This window comes from Rhipicephalus sanguineus, chromosome 1 (genome assembly GCF_013339695.2).
Source record: "Rhipicephalus sanguineus isolate Rsan-2018 chromosome 1, BIME_Rsan_1.4, whole genome shotgun sequence".
Lineage (NCBI taxonomy): Eukaryota > Metazoa > Arthropoda > Arachnida > Ixodida > Ixodidae > Rhipicephalus > Rhipicephalus sanguineus.
Window position 1 is genome coordinate 161,602,080 of NC_051176.1, and position 13,472 is coordinate 161,615,551.

The 13,472-nt window shown below is 43.5% G+C and overlaps 1 protein-coding gene across 5 annotated transcripts in view; it reads left to right on the plus strand.

Moving 5' to 3' along the window:
* The window catches only part of LOC119401386 (protein transport protein Sec24A), a 651,765-nt gene that overhangs the window by 546,289 nt on the left and 92,004 nt on the right, over positions 1-13,472 (plus strand). For 4 of the 5 annotated variants that reach the window (XM_049417365.1, XM_037668141.2, XM_037668149.2 and 1 more), the window contains exons 3-4: positions 2,364-2,685; positions 3,967-4,041. In XM_049417365.1, coding sequence (XP_049273322.1) covers positions 2,367-2,685; positions 3,967-4,041 — 394 coding nt within the window. In that variant the 5' untranslated portion in view covers positions 2,364-2,366. The remainder of the gene's footprint in view (positions 1-2,363; positions 2,686-3,966; positions 4,042-13,472) is intronic. The other variant, XM_037668160.2, reaches the window with a different exon arrangement.

The window sequence follows — 13,472 nt, forward strand, 5'->3', positions numbered from 1 at the left end:
GCTCTCGAGGTTTAACCCATACCGAAGCACCCACATACTTTTAATCTCTACCGCGCGCGGGGCCCCGATTTGAAAACCGCGCTTTCCACGTCACCACAGCTTGAGTGCACGTGGTCTTTGACGCTCCCCGCATGGGTCGCTAGTTTCTTGTGGTTTTTAGGCGGGCGTTTTGAAGTGACGCTAAAATGGTCACAATTAACTACGCTAGAATTAGTTATACGATACGCTAGAGCATTTACGATTTAACTTAGGGATTACCAGACCCAAAGCTACAAATTACAGTAAAAAAGTCACCAACAAAAATTTTGCTGTCAGGGGTCCTTTAACGTATGTACACATAGCTTTTGTAATTCATAAATGTTTTATTCTTTACTAGATTAGCTTATTACTGGTTTGATGACGTAACAGCATGTGCAAAAGTTCCTAAAAGAAAGCCACTCTCAACTACAGTGGCTGGACGCCGGCCATGTTTTATTTGTGCTGTGTTGTCGTCGTTGCCTGTATTGCGGGTTTTGATAGTCCGATTGCACGTGTTTTGGTGATCAAGGTGGTGACTACACGAATTACCTGCCGCCGTCTCATTTCTGCAGCCGGGGTGTCAGTCGTGCCCCGACTAGGGTGTATTCACGCCCGGCCATATCGTAGGCCATGTGGGGTTTCGATTGGCTCTTGGCTTGATTTCGTTTGTGTCATGCAGCTGTGGCAAGTTGAGTAAAACAGCTGTGTTTATATGCTAGGAGCAGCTTTTTAGTGATAAAAATTGTTTTCGAGGATACACGCACGTTACATGCAAGTTTTTATAAATTTTTATTTCTCCCAAAGTCACGGCTCAGGAGGGCTAACGTCATGGTCATGATTTAAAATGCTATTTGTTTTCGTCGTGTGGCAGCAGGCAGGTAAAACGACATTAAGTTCACCTAATGTCATTCGTTGTAAATGACGTTAGATTTGCCGTGACAGGGGTATAAACCAGGTTTTGTTCTCTATTTTTGTAATATGAATTTGATTCCCAAAGAGATAACACACTGGAAGCTTATGTTTTACATAATTTTGCAGCAGTTGTGCAAATTATTTTTGTTTTTATTTAGTTGTTCTTAGACAACTGCCATGCTTTCACTTATGCCTCATGGCTGCTTGAAATCTGGAAATAGCTGGATATCAGCTGGGGCAGGGTTGGGAAAATGTCAATAAATATTTGACAAAAGCTGTAGTGATCAGGAATGCAACACAAAAGGTTTATTATGCCATGTTTATGCAAATTACAAATAAAGAGGTACCATCATGTTTCCGCCAAGATTTCCGCCTGCCCCTAACAGCAGACATATTCAAAGCACAACGTGTAGGTACCCAGCCTCCCTGATCCCCTGCAGGAACTCACTTTCTCTGGGTGCTTCCTGCCTCCCCCTCCCGGTAAAAATATCCTGGCGCTGACCCTGTATGTGTTTCTTGTTCGAATGAAACTACTGTCACCCACAGGAACCATACATGTCATGTTAGCCCTTCCCACTAATTATTGCTTCACTACAGTAAATATTTCATGTATTGTTGTGAAGCATATAAACATCCATCTATCAGTACAATAGCAGAAAGCTTTTGCTGTCGCTGTGTTTTATGCCTAATGATGCAATACTTTTGTCGTGCAGTTGTAGTAACTTGTTTGCGTAATGCCTGGCCTCACAACTTCAATTTTGATAGTTTGCCGAAATTAATTCAGTGCCATACAGAGGTTTTGTGCCTGCCTAAGTAAAAGTTGGGGTGCAACATATTGGGTCATTCCCGAGTGATATGAGCCTAATTGATGGTGGCTGCATTACTTTTAGCCGTGTGTCTTTAGAGCAGCATTTCCTGATTTCCTGATGGTGCAGTTTTAAGAAGCTGCACCAAACAATCACACACTGTGTTTTACTGATCCAGAACAGCTTTTATCCTGCTCTGAAAATTGTTCCTTATCACCACTGGAAATGGCATGCTGACTGATACTCAGTGTTTGACATCTCTCTCTCTCTCTGTTAGCTAACTCTGTATATTGATGACCATCGTGAAAAGGAGAAATAACTTGCTGCTTTTTTTTCTTCTTTTTTTTGCACAGGGTCATATTGTTAGCAGAGTAAATGTAGAATGTCAAGAGAGTGGTAGTAGTTCCATCACTGTTTTTATCAGGGCAAGGTTGTAAAAATGGTGACCTAGCAAGTGGTGCCCTTAAAGGCAGGGACACTAAAGTCGCAGAGATATTACAGGCAGGCTTCCAGGCACATTTTTTACCTTTGCACGCAACACTGGCCATTCTGAAATTTTGTAAGCATTTTCGTAAGGCAGTGTCCAAACAGGATGAACCTGAAGGTGGTTTCCCGTGTAATGTGCAGGGTATGGCAACGCCTGGGGGTCAAGGTGTGCCCTATGGAGGCGTTCCTTACGGCCGGCCGGGAGCACCTTCTTCTGGGGTAGCAGAAGGGACAAGTCCCCATGCTGTGCCTTATGGGGACAGTGCCCAACACATGGCCAAGGAAGCCCACCAACTCCGACCTCCGCCTTCAGGGGTTATGGCCCAACCTCCATCAACACAGTCAAAGCCCAATGGGCCAACTGTAAACGGCAGCTGGGCTCATTTGGGTGGTGGGTACACCAATGGACCTGCATCAAAGGTTTCCCCGCACCAACAGCAAGTGCCTTCTTTGAGTCCTGCAGGTAAGCTGCTTTGAAAATGTAGTGAAGTTAGCCGTGCTGTTCATGGAGGGGCTTGGCATCTAGACAGGGTTAAGTTTACTTTATTGTAGTGTATGATTGAGCACTGTAATCAGCTGTAATAGAGGGGATAGTGTTTGGAGAGGATTCAGTGGTGAACGAGAGCACAGACTAGCATATTAGGAAAACAATTTATTTACCGTTATGTGTTACAAGAAAATTCGGTTCATTCGTGTTGTAAGGGAATTGTGGTTTACTGGCAGTGTATAATGCCCATGTGCACATTGTGGGTGTCTCAGTGTCTATCGTGTTCTTGATTCACTTTGGCAACTGCTGTGTGGGTTTCTTGCTGTGCTTGTTTACAGTTGCTGCTTAATGGTAATAGTACCCCAGAGTGGTCAAGCTTTGGCCGACACTTTGTGGGAATTCGTCTTTCTCTGAGCCACATTGCACGAGAGAGATAATAGAAATTTGTTCCCACAAGTAAATAGAGATAGACTAAGACGCATAGATGGTGTATAGAAACCTCTGTCAAGGAATGCACCTTTCAAAGTGCGAGACACCTAGTTGGAGGGCTATTTTACCCATTTCAGAAACTGATAAATGTCTCGTTGTGTTGTTATAATTATGCCGCTCCTGCAGCCAAGCTGGCCATTCTACCCGTTGTGTCACAACTGCAGCCATTGTCGGTTGAGTGTCGTTGTGACAGAATTACTGCTGGCGGAATAATGGCCTGCCATAGTTACACAGTGTGACGGATGTGTTCAGAACGCAATATTCAACTTCTGACCCCTTCAACACCTTTCCAACACCCACCATGGTGATCTAGTGGTTAAGGTGCTCGATTACTGATCCACAGGTCGCGGGATTTAATCCCGGCCATGGCGGCCGCATTTTCGATGGAGGCGAAAATGCTAGAGGCTCGTGTACTTATATTTAGGTGCACGTTAAAGAACCCCAGATGGTCAAAATTTCTGGAGCCCTCCACTACGGCGTCTCTTATAATCAAATCATGGTTTTGGGACTTTAAACCCAAACAATTATTAACACGCTTCCAAGTCACAGTGTTACGCTTACTTATATGTTGGAAAGTTAGTATGTATGAATTTTGTGACTACATCGACTATTCTTTGGTAGTAATAGAGGTTTTGTTCTTTGAAGCAATATATTATATGTTCATAGGAGTATTGGTGTAGAATTTGGTTGTTTGCTACAGTAGCGAGATGGGCCACTGATACTATGAATAAAAATGACTAAGTTTGTGGGCTGTTGCCCTTGATGCAGGTGTGCCATCGAGCAGAATAAACCAGAGTTACCAGCAGCCTGGCTCAAGTCCTCTAGTGACACCTACAACATCTGGTAAGGTTTGGTTCTATAATTTTGCTGATACTCAACTAACACAGATGTGAGGTACACTTACTGCTCAGCACACAGTGCAAAACGTTCAAATAAAAAGAATAAAGGTGATGCAAACTTGTGTTGCCTGAGCCTTATGTGTTAGCTATTGCTACATGCAGATTCTGTAGACAGTTTCACAGGAAGTGAAATTTCCACATCGTTACATGATTGTATCTCCCCTGGTCGATTCAACGAGAGAAAGAGATAAGCTGTATATTTCATATTCATGATTTTCCAGATAGTTTTGCACATTATGTACATGACTGAATAGGATGAAATTGTAGAACTCGCTGTCGGGCTAGTTGGTACATGTCTGAATTAAATAGTCAACTTCGCGCCAAATTCACATCCACACAGAAGAAGAAGTCCTGTCTTGTGTTTCTTCTTCTGTGTGAATGTGAATTTGGCGCGAAGTTGACTATTTAATTCAGGGTGAAATTGCAATTTGGTTTTAAAGAAAGCATTTAGTGAACGGGGAAAGAGCTGTCAATGTTGCTGGGCAACAGTGCGAAAAAAACGAAGCATGCTTATTCCTTAAAGGAGTGGTGACAGAAAATTTGTGAACCTCTGTTTTTTGCTCTTCATCAATGTCTACTGACTTGATAATAGCGGCAACGAAACTCATTTGCCCCAGCGCGAGACGAATGTTTAATTATATGCTCGTATGTTACGACTGGAGGCAGTTTCGATTTCGAAGAGCACTCGGTGGCCCCGTGACGTAGCCGGCCTACTCGATCAGGTGACTGCGAGAGCCAGTGACGTCACTGGCCTGCTTCTGCCATGTTGTCAGCGCTGCTGTTTCGCCTGCTGTATTGAGGAGGTGTTGAGCGTTGCGAGTGCTTGTTTCCTCGATCGTCAAACTACGTTGCTTATCTAGTGCGGCGGCAGATGAAAGAGCTGGGAAGAGTGTAAAAATCAGTAAGAAAAGCTCAATTCACTTTGCGGATCTCGCCGGTAGCTGCGTTTTTTTTCTTGTCGTCATCGTCGTCGTCGTCCAACTGAGGCGACGTTTTCCGCCAGGCTTGGAGTAGCCGCAGCATTAGACGTGCTGAAACATTTTCGCTCCGATCATTCGTAAAGTAGCAGGACGACAAGTGACGAAGGAAGCAGTGAAATCATAACACTGGCGCTCTGTAACAGTGTTTATGCGTAACATGCAAGTGACGTGATGTACGCTTTACTGACTCGTATTTATATCGGGCAACGCCGCGTTCTCAAGGCATACCAATCCCACATACGCACGTCGGAGGGCCGAAGCAGTTATCTGTCCACTACGCAATATGATCCCAGCAGCAGAGAGCTTTAGTTCGTCTATAGGCTTCTTAATGTTTGCGGGTACCTGGTTACCGGAGCTGTTGACGGCTGCAGCAGTAGCAGCAACTGCGGAGCCCGTAGCGACATCTTGTGGCATTTTGTCCAACTACAGTAACCTTTTTTCTATTTTTTCCGTCGCGTTGCTGTTCTTGTCGGGAAAAAAAGCAATGATAATACTGTGAGTTGCTAATTATCTCACTGCTAATACTTTACACAGAATCATTAAGCGGGTAAGTCGCTGTGATGTTATAATGTAGGTCTATGGTAAGGCTATGCATCATCAGGTGTCGCTACCAGCGTTGTCCGTCTCGTACACGCCTCCGGTAACCCGGCCAGAACTCGTGACGTACGTGGTATCCGTTCGATGACCTCATCGTGTTTTGCTTCTATTTCCGATTCGGCACTTTCACGAACTTCAAAACTCAATTAAAATACTTTTTAGGCTGTATTTGTGGCTGATGTTGTACAGATGGCACCTGTATGCACCCATTAGTGTGATTCAACAGTCAAATTGTGTCCGAATTTTTGTGTCACCACTCCTTTAAAGGGGTTATGAACCACCTATCAGGCTTGCTGAAAAAAACACATCCTGTGGAAAGCAGACACTGCTGTGAGCAGCTTAGCCAAATCTTACAGTCGTGTGTGGTGAGGAGAATTTACAAGCAGCGCGCGAAGTTGCCATTTTATCAGGTGCCCTCTTTTTCATACAGAGCCCTGTTCTCACTTTCTTCAGAGCTGCCAGCACCTGCTGTCTGACATAAACAGCAGGCTATTGGCTAATAGCTGACATAAATCAAGAGCAGCGTTTAGATCAGGTGCGCTTCTGTCACGGGGTGCCGGCACCGTGTTCCATAGTCTGCTAACATTACAAAGTAGCCACACTTGTGTGCAGAGGAGTCGCAACGGAAGAGAGCGATTATGTTTCATCATGCGCTCTAAAGGTCGTGACACGCTGACGTAGCTTCTTTCCTCTTTGCCATCCCTTCCTGTGTAGCTTCCAGCGTGCTCATTGTGATAAGAGAAGAAATAGGTACCCCACTGACTAGGCTTTGTGTTTGCAAGGTTACATGTGAGTGGTAATGAGCTCTGATGTTCTGGCAGCTGAAAGCCACTTTTGAATCTTTTAGGGGCCCTGCAGAATCTTTCCCAGTACTAACCATCAAATGATCTCACCATAGGAGTTTATTGCCTCACGAATGTCTTACTGCAACATTTTGTTAAATCCATCAATTAAGAGTGAAGTTACAGGGATTTATTGCAGGCTGCAAGCACATTCTCTTTTATTTTGCCCCAGTGAGTGCTGTGGAAGCTACATTAGGAAGGATAACAAAGGAGCAGGAAGCTGTGTCAGTGTATGTCATGGCCTTGAGCATTTGACTAATGCTGTGCCGGCTCACGGCAGCCACAGTAATGAGCAGCATAAGAAGCACAACTATTGTGCTAAAGTCTGATTGAGCTCCATGAGAACCTAGTGTGGACCGGTTTTGTTCTGTGCGAACTTGACCGACGGATAGACAAATTCAGCTATTGCATTTTGAAATAGTTTCAAGTAACTAAACACCAAGTAATGTCTGCTAAGGAGTTTGACTCATGAGGCACATAGGAGAAGCAAGCATGTGTTGGCAAATGTACAGAGATCAACACACTTGTCTAGAACACTGGAACGGCGCGCTGTGGACTGCATTGATGACGTTTGACGATCACACCTGGTTTGAAAGAGCTCAAGTTATACATGTGTGACCTCTAAGGATGAATGTTCAAGTGGGCATTCTCAAACTGCTTGTTATCCGTATACACGGCGCTGGAGCGGGCTGGAACGTGCTGGAACCTGCCGTTCTAGCCTTCTAGACAAGTCTGTTGACCTCTGTACCTACGGTTTTGGAAACGACAACGTGCATAGGTAAGTAGTGCCATAATGGACTGAGTACAAGACAAGCGACCAATTTGGGCATGTAGTGTGGTTGAATGAGCACTTGTGTAGTACGTCCGTGCTGCGTTGCATTAACATAGGAGAAAAGAAAACGTTAAGCAGATGACCGTCGATAGAGACTAGAAGTGCAAAGATGAGAAATGTAATTTTTCAGTGTTTTTTGAAAATAGACGTACATATTTTCATTTATTGAATCAAAATTAACAGTAGAAGTATTAACAACAATGTTTTCGCAATCACTAAATCGGCCAATGGCTGTGGCTGACCCCTCGACTACGTAGTTAGTCCTGCCGAATGCGTAGCTTGCCGAGAGGAGAGCGAGTGAGAGTTGGCTGCATTGAAATGAAGTGGTGAATTCCACGCTACTTGCAGTGCTGTAATGTTTAGCTCACATGTTCACAGGAGCCTTGAGTATTGATCGGCAGTGTTTTCTGACTACAGTAATACCTAGTTAACGCAGTTGTAAAACCTGAAAAAATGTCAAGATAAGTGGATTTTTGAGATAGGCAGCGTTGCGGAAAGTACAGTGAAAAGTCAAGTTCTATCTAAAAAGTTTACCACTACTGACCAGCTTCTTAACAGGAGGATCGAACTGGCTCTTTGTAAAGGTTGTAAAGAAAAATAAAGAAATGCCAGAGTTAACAATTAGCTTTATTTTGCAGCACTGCCTTTTTATTTAGTGCAGAAAGACCGAGTAAGGCTTGTCTGCTTCGTGATAACACTTGGACCTAGCGAAGTGTCCTCAAGTTGCTTTACACATCGCTTGTTCAGATCGTCATGCAAGAATGGCATGCAAGAACAAACAGGTGCACTTAAAGTGAAGTTGGTTCTGAATGGGAAATCGAACAATGGGTTTTCTCCAACAGTGGGAAACCCAGCAATGTTGTCTAACAACTTTGTATATTGAGTACGTCATGCGTTATCCCAGTCACACAGATCACTTTAGCTCATGGTCGACCATTTAGATCGCGGTCAATTACATTTGATTGTTATTGAAAGTGCCTTATATGACACTGCCACTATGCTAATAAAATATTCATGCTTCATGCCCCAACCACGCTGTTGATCGTGGTCATTAGTAGGTTTTAGGCAGCTTAGAATAAATGTAATTGATTGTAGATTGTATGAGCGGAAAACAGCAGGAATAGAAGGAAAGAACTTGACAGGACAAATGCTCAACTTACAACTGCAGTTTATTGGAAATTTTTTTCTCGCATGAGAGCTCGGAACAGCGCATGTGCAGCCACCTTATCGTAAGAAAGACAGGCCAACAGGAAGTTACTTATCAGAACTGATATGTTTAGAAACTAAATATATAGAAACTAACTATTTAGAAGGCCTATTTCTTTATCATTAAATGCTACCGAGGGAACACTGATGCACATGGTTGAGTTTGCTTTAATCTGTCCAGCGTTTTAAATAGTTAAAAGCTTTCTAAATAGTTAAAGGGTGGCACATATCAGTTCTGATAAGTAACCTTCCTGTTGGCCTGTCTTTAAATTAGCCTGGCCATCGAAAGCGATAGTTTGGTGATATTGCAAAAAGTTATTGTCTCAGAATACGACCCTTGCTCATCACTGTCCGTCATCATCATCATAATTGTCCTGAATTTGTGGATATTGCACTCACTGCATGGTACAGCCTGAAATTTATAATGTTTAGTCATTATCACAATGACTAGTTTGGCCTGCTGTTAGTGGATTTTGGTTTCTTGCTCTCATTGTGTTTAGAGTTTTCTGGCATTTTTTTTTCTTCGTTAGTTCAAGAAGCTAATGTGATGAATACTCTATCATTCATGAATCTTTTCACATGATATTTTCACATGGCTCTGAACAGACGACTCATTGAGTTGTCTAACCTGTGGGAAATGAGAAGAGCAACCCCACAATAGGGGTATTCAGACGGGGGACAAATTCTCGGGGGATAAAGGCGTAGCCTAGTGACGTCAGCTCGCGAGGAGAAGTCTCCACAAATGTCCCCCACTCACATGGACGAGGCGAACGGATGGGGAGACCAGTGTTACTAGACTACTCTGGTGGCTTGTACCACCCTTTTGACGAACTGCAGACGACGAGCTGCAGACGACCACGCAGCTGCAGACTGGACACCCACTGCCGCTCTCTGCAGGAGCAAGTGCGACAATGTGGCCAAACAAGAGCCTGAAATTCTGCCATATCCCCCACCGCCGGGGGATCGTTTGTCCTGTTGGGGAAAAGGTCCCCGTCTCCTCCGAGGAGTCGCGCCCACTCACTAATCTGTGATGACGTGGTCACGTGATCCACAATCTCCCCGTGTCCCCCGCCGATTTCTCCCTCGTGTGAATACCCCTAATGGTACATATCACCACCATTGCTTATCATAAGTTACCATTGTGTAATCAATACTAATAACTGCTTGTAATTTTTCTCAGTTTCTTACTAACCCTTTGTATCCCAGTGTTCACATATGTGGACGCTGGGATACAAAGGGTCAATTCACGCATTTTCCAAAAATTGTATGAAAATATAATGTACAATGGTGCGTCTTCATTGTTTCATACATTTCATGGAATAAAAAAATCAGGCCTGTGCCTAACCATTTATGATATCGCTTATGATATTCAATATTTGCTTTGGCTTGAATTTTAAGTTTTGATTGAAACCTACGAGTATGCGTTGTAGTGAAGCCTTGGAACTGTGTTATAAGTCGCCCTCTCCAGCGCCTTCTACTGGGTCGTCCTCTTCGGCTCCTTTGTGACAGAACGCCGCTCGAGCTGGGAGTTTGTGCTCTGCCTTGACTGTCACCATTACACTTTGTTGCCGAGTGCTGTTCACCTAGTCAAATAAATGCCTTTACAGTGTATTTTTCCGCATGTAACAAACCTGAAAAGGTGGTTTCATGGCAGTGTGTGACCACTACGTTGTGCAACCACTTTTGAAAGCAAAGCTTTATTTGCCCTTTCACATGGCTTCCCGTGGGTTGCTGTGGTCTGGGACATGTGCCTCCAGACATTGGCAGCAGCTACGGCACCGTTCATGAGGGGGCAAGAGAAATGACATTTCTTTCACTCGCCATTCACCTTCCTCCCACAACGCCACCCCATGCTCCTTGATGAGTACCAGAAACAAGTGCCTCCTTTCTCCTTAAACTTCTACTATGTGGCATTGGTCGTGCGGGGAAAAGCAAAGAGGAAGTAGCAGCGAAAAGAAGAGTAACGTGAGACATCGGCCGAGCTATTTCATCTGTGGTCCCCGAACCCCCTCGTCGGCCCGGTGAAGTTGTCGCTGAGACAACTGGAACTTTTCTTGACATTAGGAACAATAGCCGAATCTTATAATGAAGCTCAAAGTTGTGTCCCAAAGTGAAAGCTTGTTAAAAGTGCGAAGTACTTTTGTGTCAGTTGCATTAATGTGCTAGTTCATTTTCTTGTGACCATGAAAAGTTGATTTGCTCCCATTTGTAGCACATCTGGCAGTATGCTGAATTCCTGTGTGACATGGACTGCAGAATTCGTAGGTTAACTCTTGCTTGAAATTGAAGAGTGCAACACAAAAGCAACTGCCATTATTGCTTAGTGTCAGGTGATGTTAAATTAGCAGATTATCATTGAGAATGAGTGAAATGCAGTGTACGAAATTTAGTCTTAAAAGTGTTTCACTAATATTTTAGATACTACTAATGGTTCATCTGGTCACCCTAGTACTGTTGTTAGACTGCAAGTTTCCTGCCGTAGACTCCACTTGCATTTTACACGTACAGTACTCGTGGATTGAAATAAGACAATTTAGGGCTAAGTAATGCACATATTTTTGTTTCTACCGTCTTCAGTTTGGGTCATATCGGAGTAATTTCGATTCGAATGTGTAGATCAAAGCCAACATTATCTTTAGAGACTAGATTCGTCGCGACATGACGTGGTTATCTCTATCAATCATGCATACAAGTCGTTATACCAAAAAATTTGATGTTTCGCTTGAATCCGTGACTACTGTACTTGCTGTGACACACTCGGGAATGCCATACTTTTGTAAGCCAGAAGTGTGAAGAAAGAAAACTCCATCCACTGAGCTCTGCAACTGCTGTGGCACACTGGCACGATGAAATTCAAGGCCTCGTTTCTGTGTTATTTTACACTGAAATATTGTTCTGGCTTAGTAAAATTGCACTGCACCTGTAAAAATGAGGCAAAGAGGAATGTGAAATTCCGTTGGACTTTCTGGGCCCAAGTTCAGGTGCTGCCGTTGTAACTATAAAATTATTACTTATGAAATGTGGCAAGAACAATGTCCACACTATAAGTGAAGGCTGCTTGATAGTTACCACTACTGTACTTTGCATAGGCACATAGCTTTGCATTTCAGCAGCTGTTGGATTGTTTACTAAGACTGTGCATAGTTATGAAGCATGTAGATTGGAAAAGCTTTAATATATATAGCTTTCCATATATATATATATATATATATATATATATATATATATAGCCTGCAGTTTTATTTGGAAGCTGTCAAGCAGATGAAACCAAAATTGCTGGGGCACTGAGTATTGCTCCAAAGTGCCTCAGCAGGGGAAGAAAAGCTTGCAACAAATACTGTCCCACTGTATACGGTTCTTTGAGCTGATAGTTGGCACGCACATTCTTACAACATGCATGTGTCTGTTTTTTACCTGTTTTGTGCTATTTAAAGGGCAGATGTAGGCGTACCTAAAGACACAAACAGGGACAGATGTGTGTTGCTGTTTGTGTCATTGCTGGCTTTATCTTTTAGTGCTTACACCTACAGGTAAACTGAGGCATTGTATAATCATGAAACTAGCTTGTCTTGGGGAGAAAAGGGCCCTGGCCAATTGCCTATAATTGCCTATAATTAGACATAGCTTTGCCATATTGTATCTCATATAAATTTACAGCATTTGGATAGCTACTTGCATTTTCGGACAATAATTGTACGGGTACTGTCTGGAAGCACTCCTCACTTTTTCTTACCTATCGTAGATACAAACAACATAAAGAAATTTGCCATGCCCATGTGGGGGCATGCATGTGTGTGGCAATAGCACTTTGTGTCGATTAATTTTGTTTATTGGTCAATTTATAGTGCTGGCAGCAGAATGCAGTCATCGTTACAGTGAGCACAAAATGTCAATCACCACTGTAGCTTAGGCTGGTGCCCACCAGTCATAGAAGCTTTCCATTCTTTTGTTGCTTAGTGTCCTTGCGAAGCATACCACCAATCCAACGCAGGCACTGCGAAGGCTACAGGGTGACAAGTTCGGGGGTGCAACAGCTCGGCCAATTGCACCATTTTGGTACAATTCCTTATTTTTGTGCCACGCTGCACCAGAATGCCCAACCAGCCTCAAAATTTTCTCAGTTGCACTAATATTAGCAAGAAATAGGTGCCAGGTTGGTCGTCTGCAGTTTGAACATCATCCAATCCAATCCAGATGAGCAGAAAAGGCGTAGGCGTGCTTTGTGTTGGGTACCCGGAACCTTTTTTTTTCCTGCTGATTGCAATGCTGCTCTACATGGACATTTGAAAATTGAAGCAGAAGCTCTGTGTTAAGAATGTTGACAACGTGCCGTAGCTGTATTCGATGGAAACATTGACCATTTGCCTACCAACCAAATCTCCCTATTTGCCCGGGAGACTCGAATTTTGGGCAATCCTCCCGATTGTAAGGGCATGGCCATTAATATCCCGATAAACAGAACTAACCCCACCGCAACATAAAAGACACCAGTTCTACAATTTCCTCGCCTTGTTCTATTGTGTGCAGAACGCTTTTTTAAGCCACTTTTGCCGCAGTACACTTGTGTCTTGTGGAAAAGCATGCCGAGATTGGGAAGCGGTTACTAGTACAAGTTATCATGGGACACAGCACAATTTGTTCCTTAATTACACATGCATGCTTGTGCCATATAATTACAAGTACTAGTATGATCACTGGTGCCTAAAAAATTACTTGCAATCATTGAGAATTGTCTGTGACGTTTCTGCAGCTCCAAGAAACAATAAAAACGTACGCCAGTTTCCTTTTTCTCCACTCTCGCTCGCCCCTGCTTTACGAATCTCTTGAATTTCGAGGTCGCCAGGTTGGCAGGTCCAAAGATTTGACAGGCGCTGCAAATGGTAATGTGTACTTTGTCATTGTTTGCACTGTGGGGTGG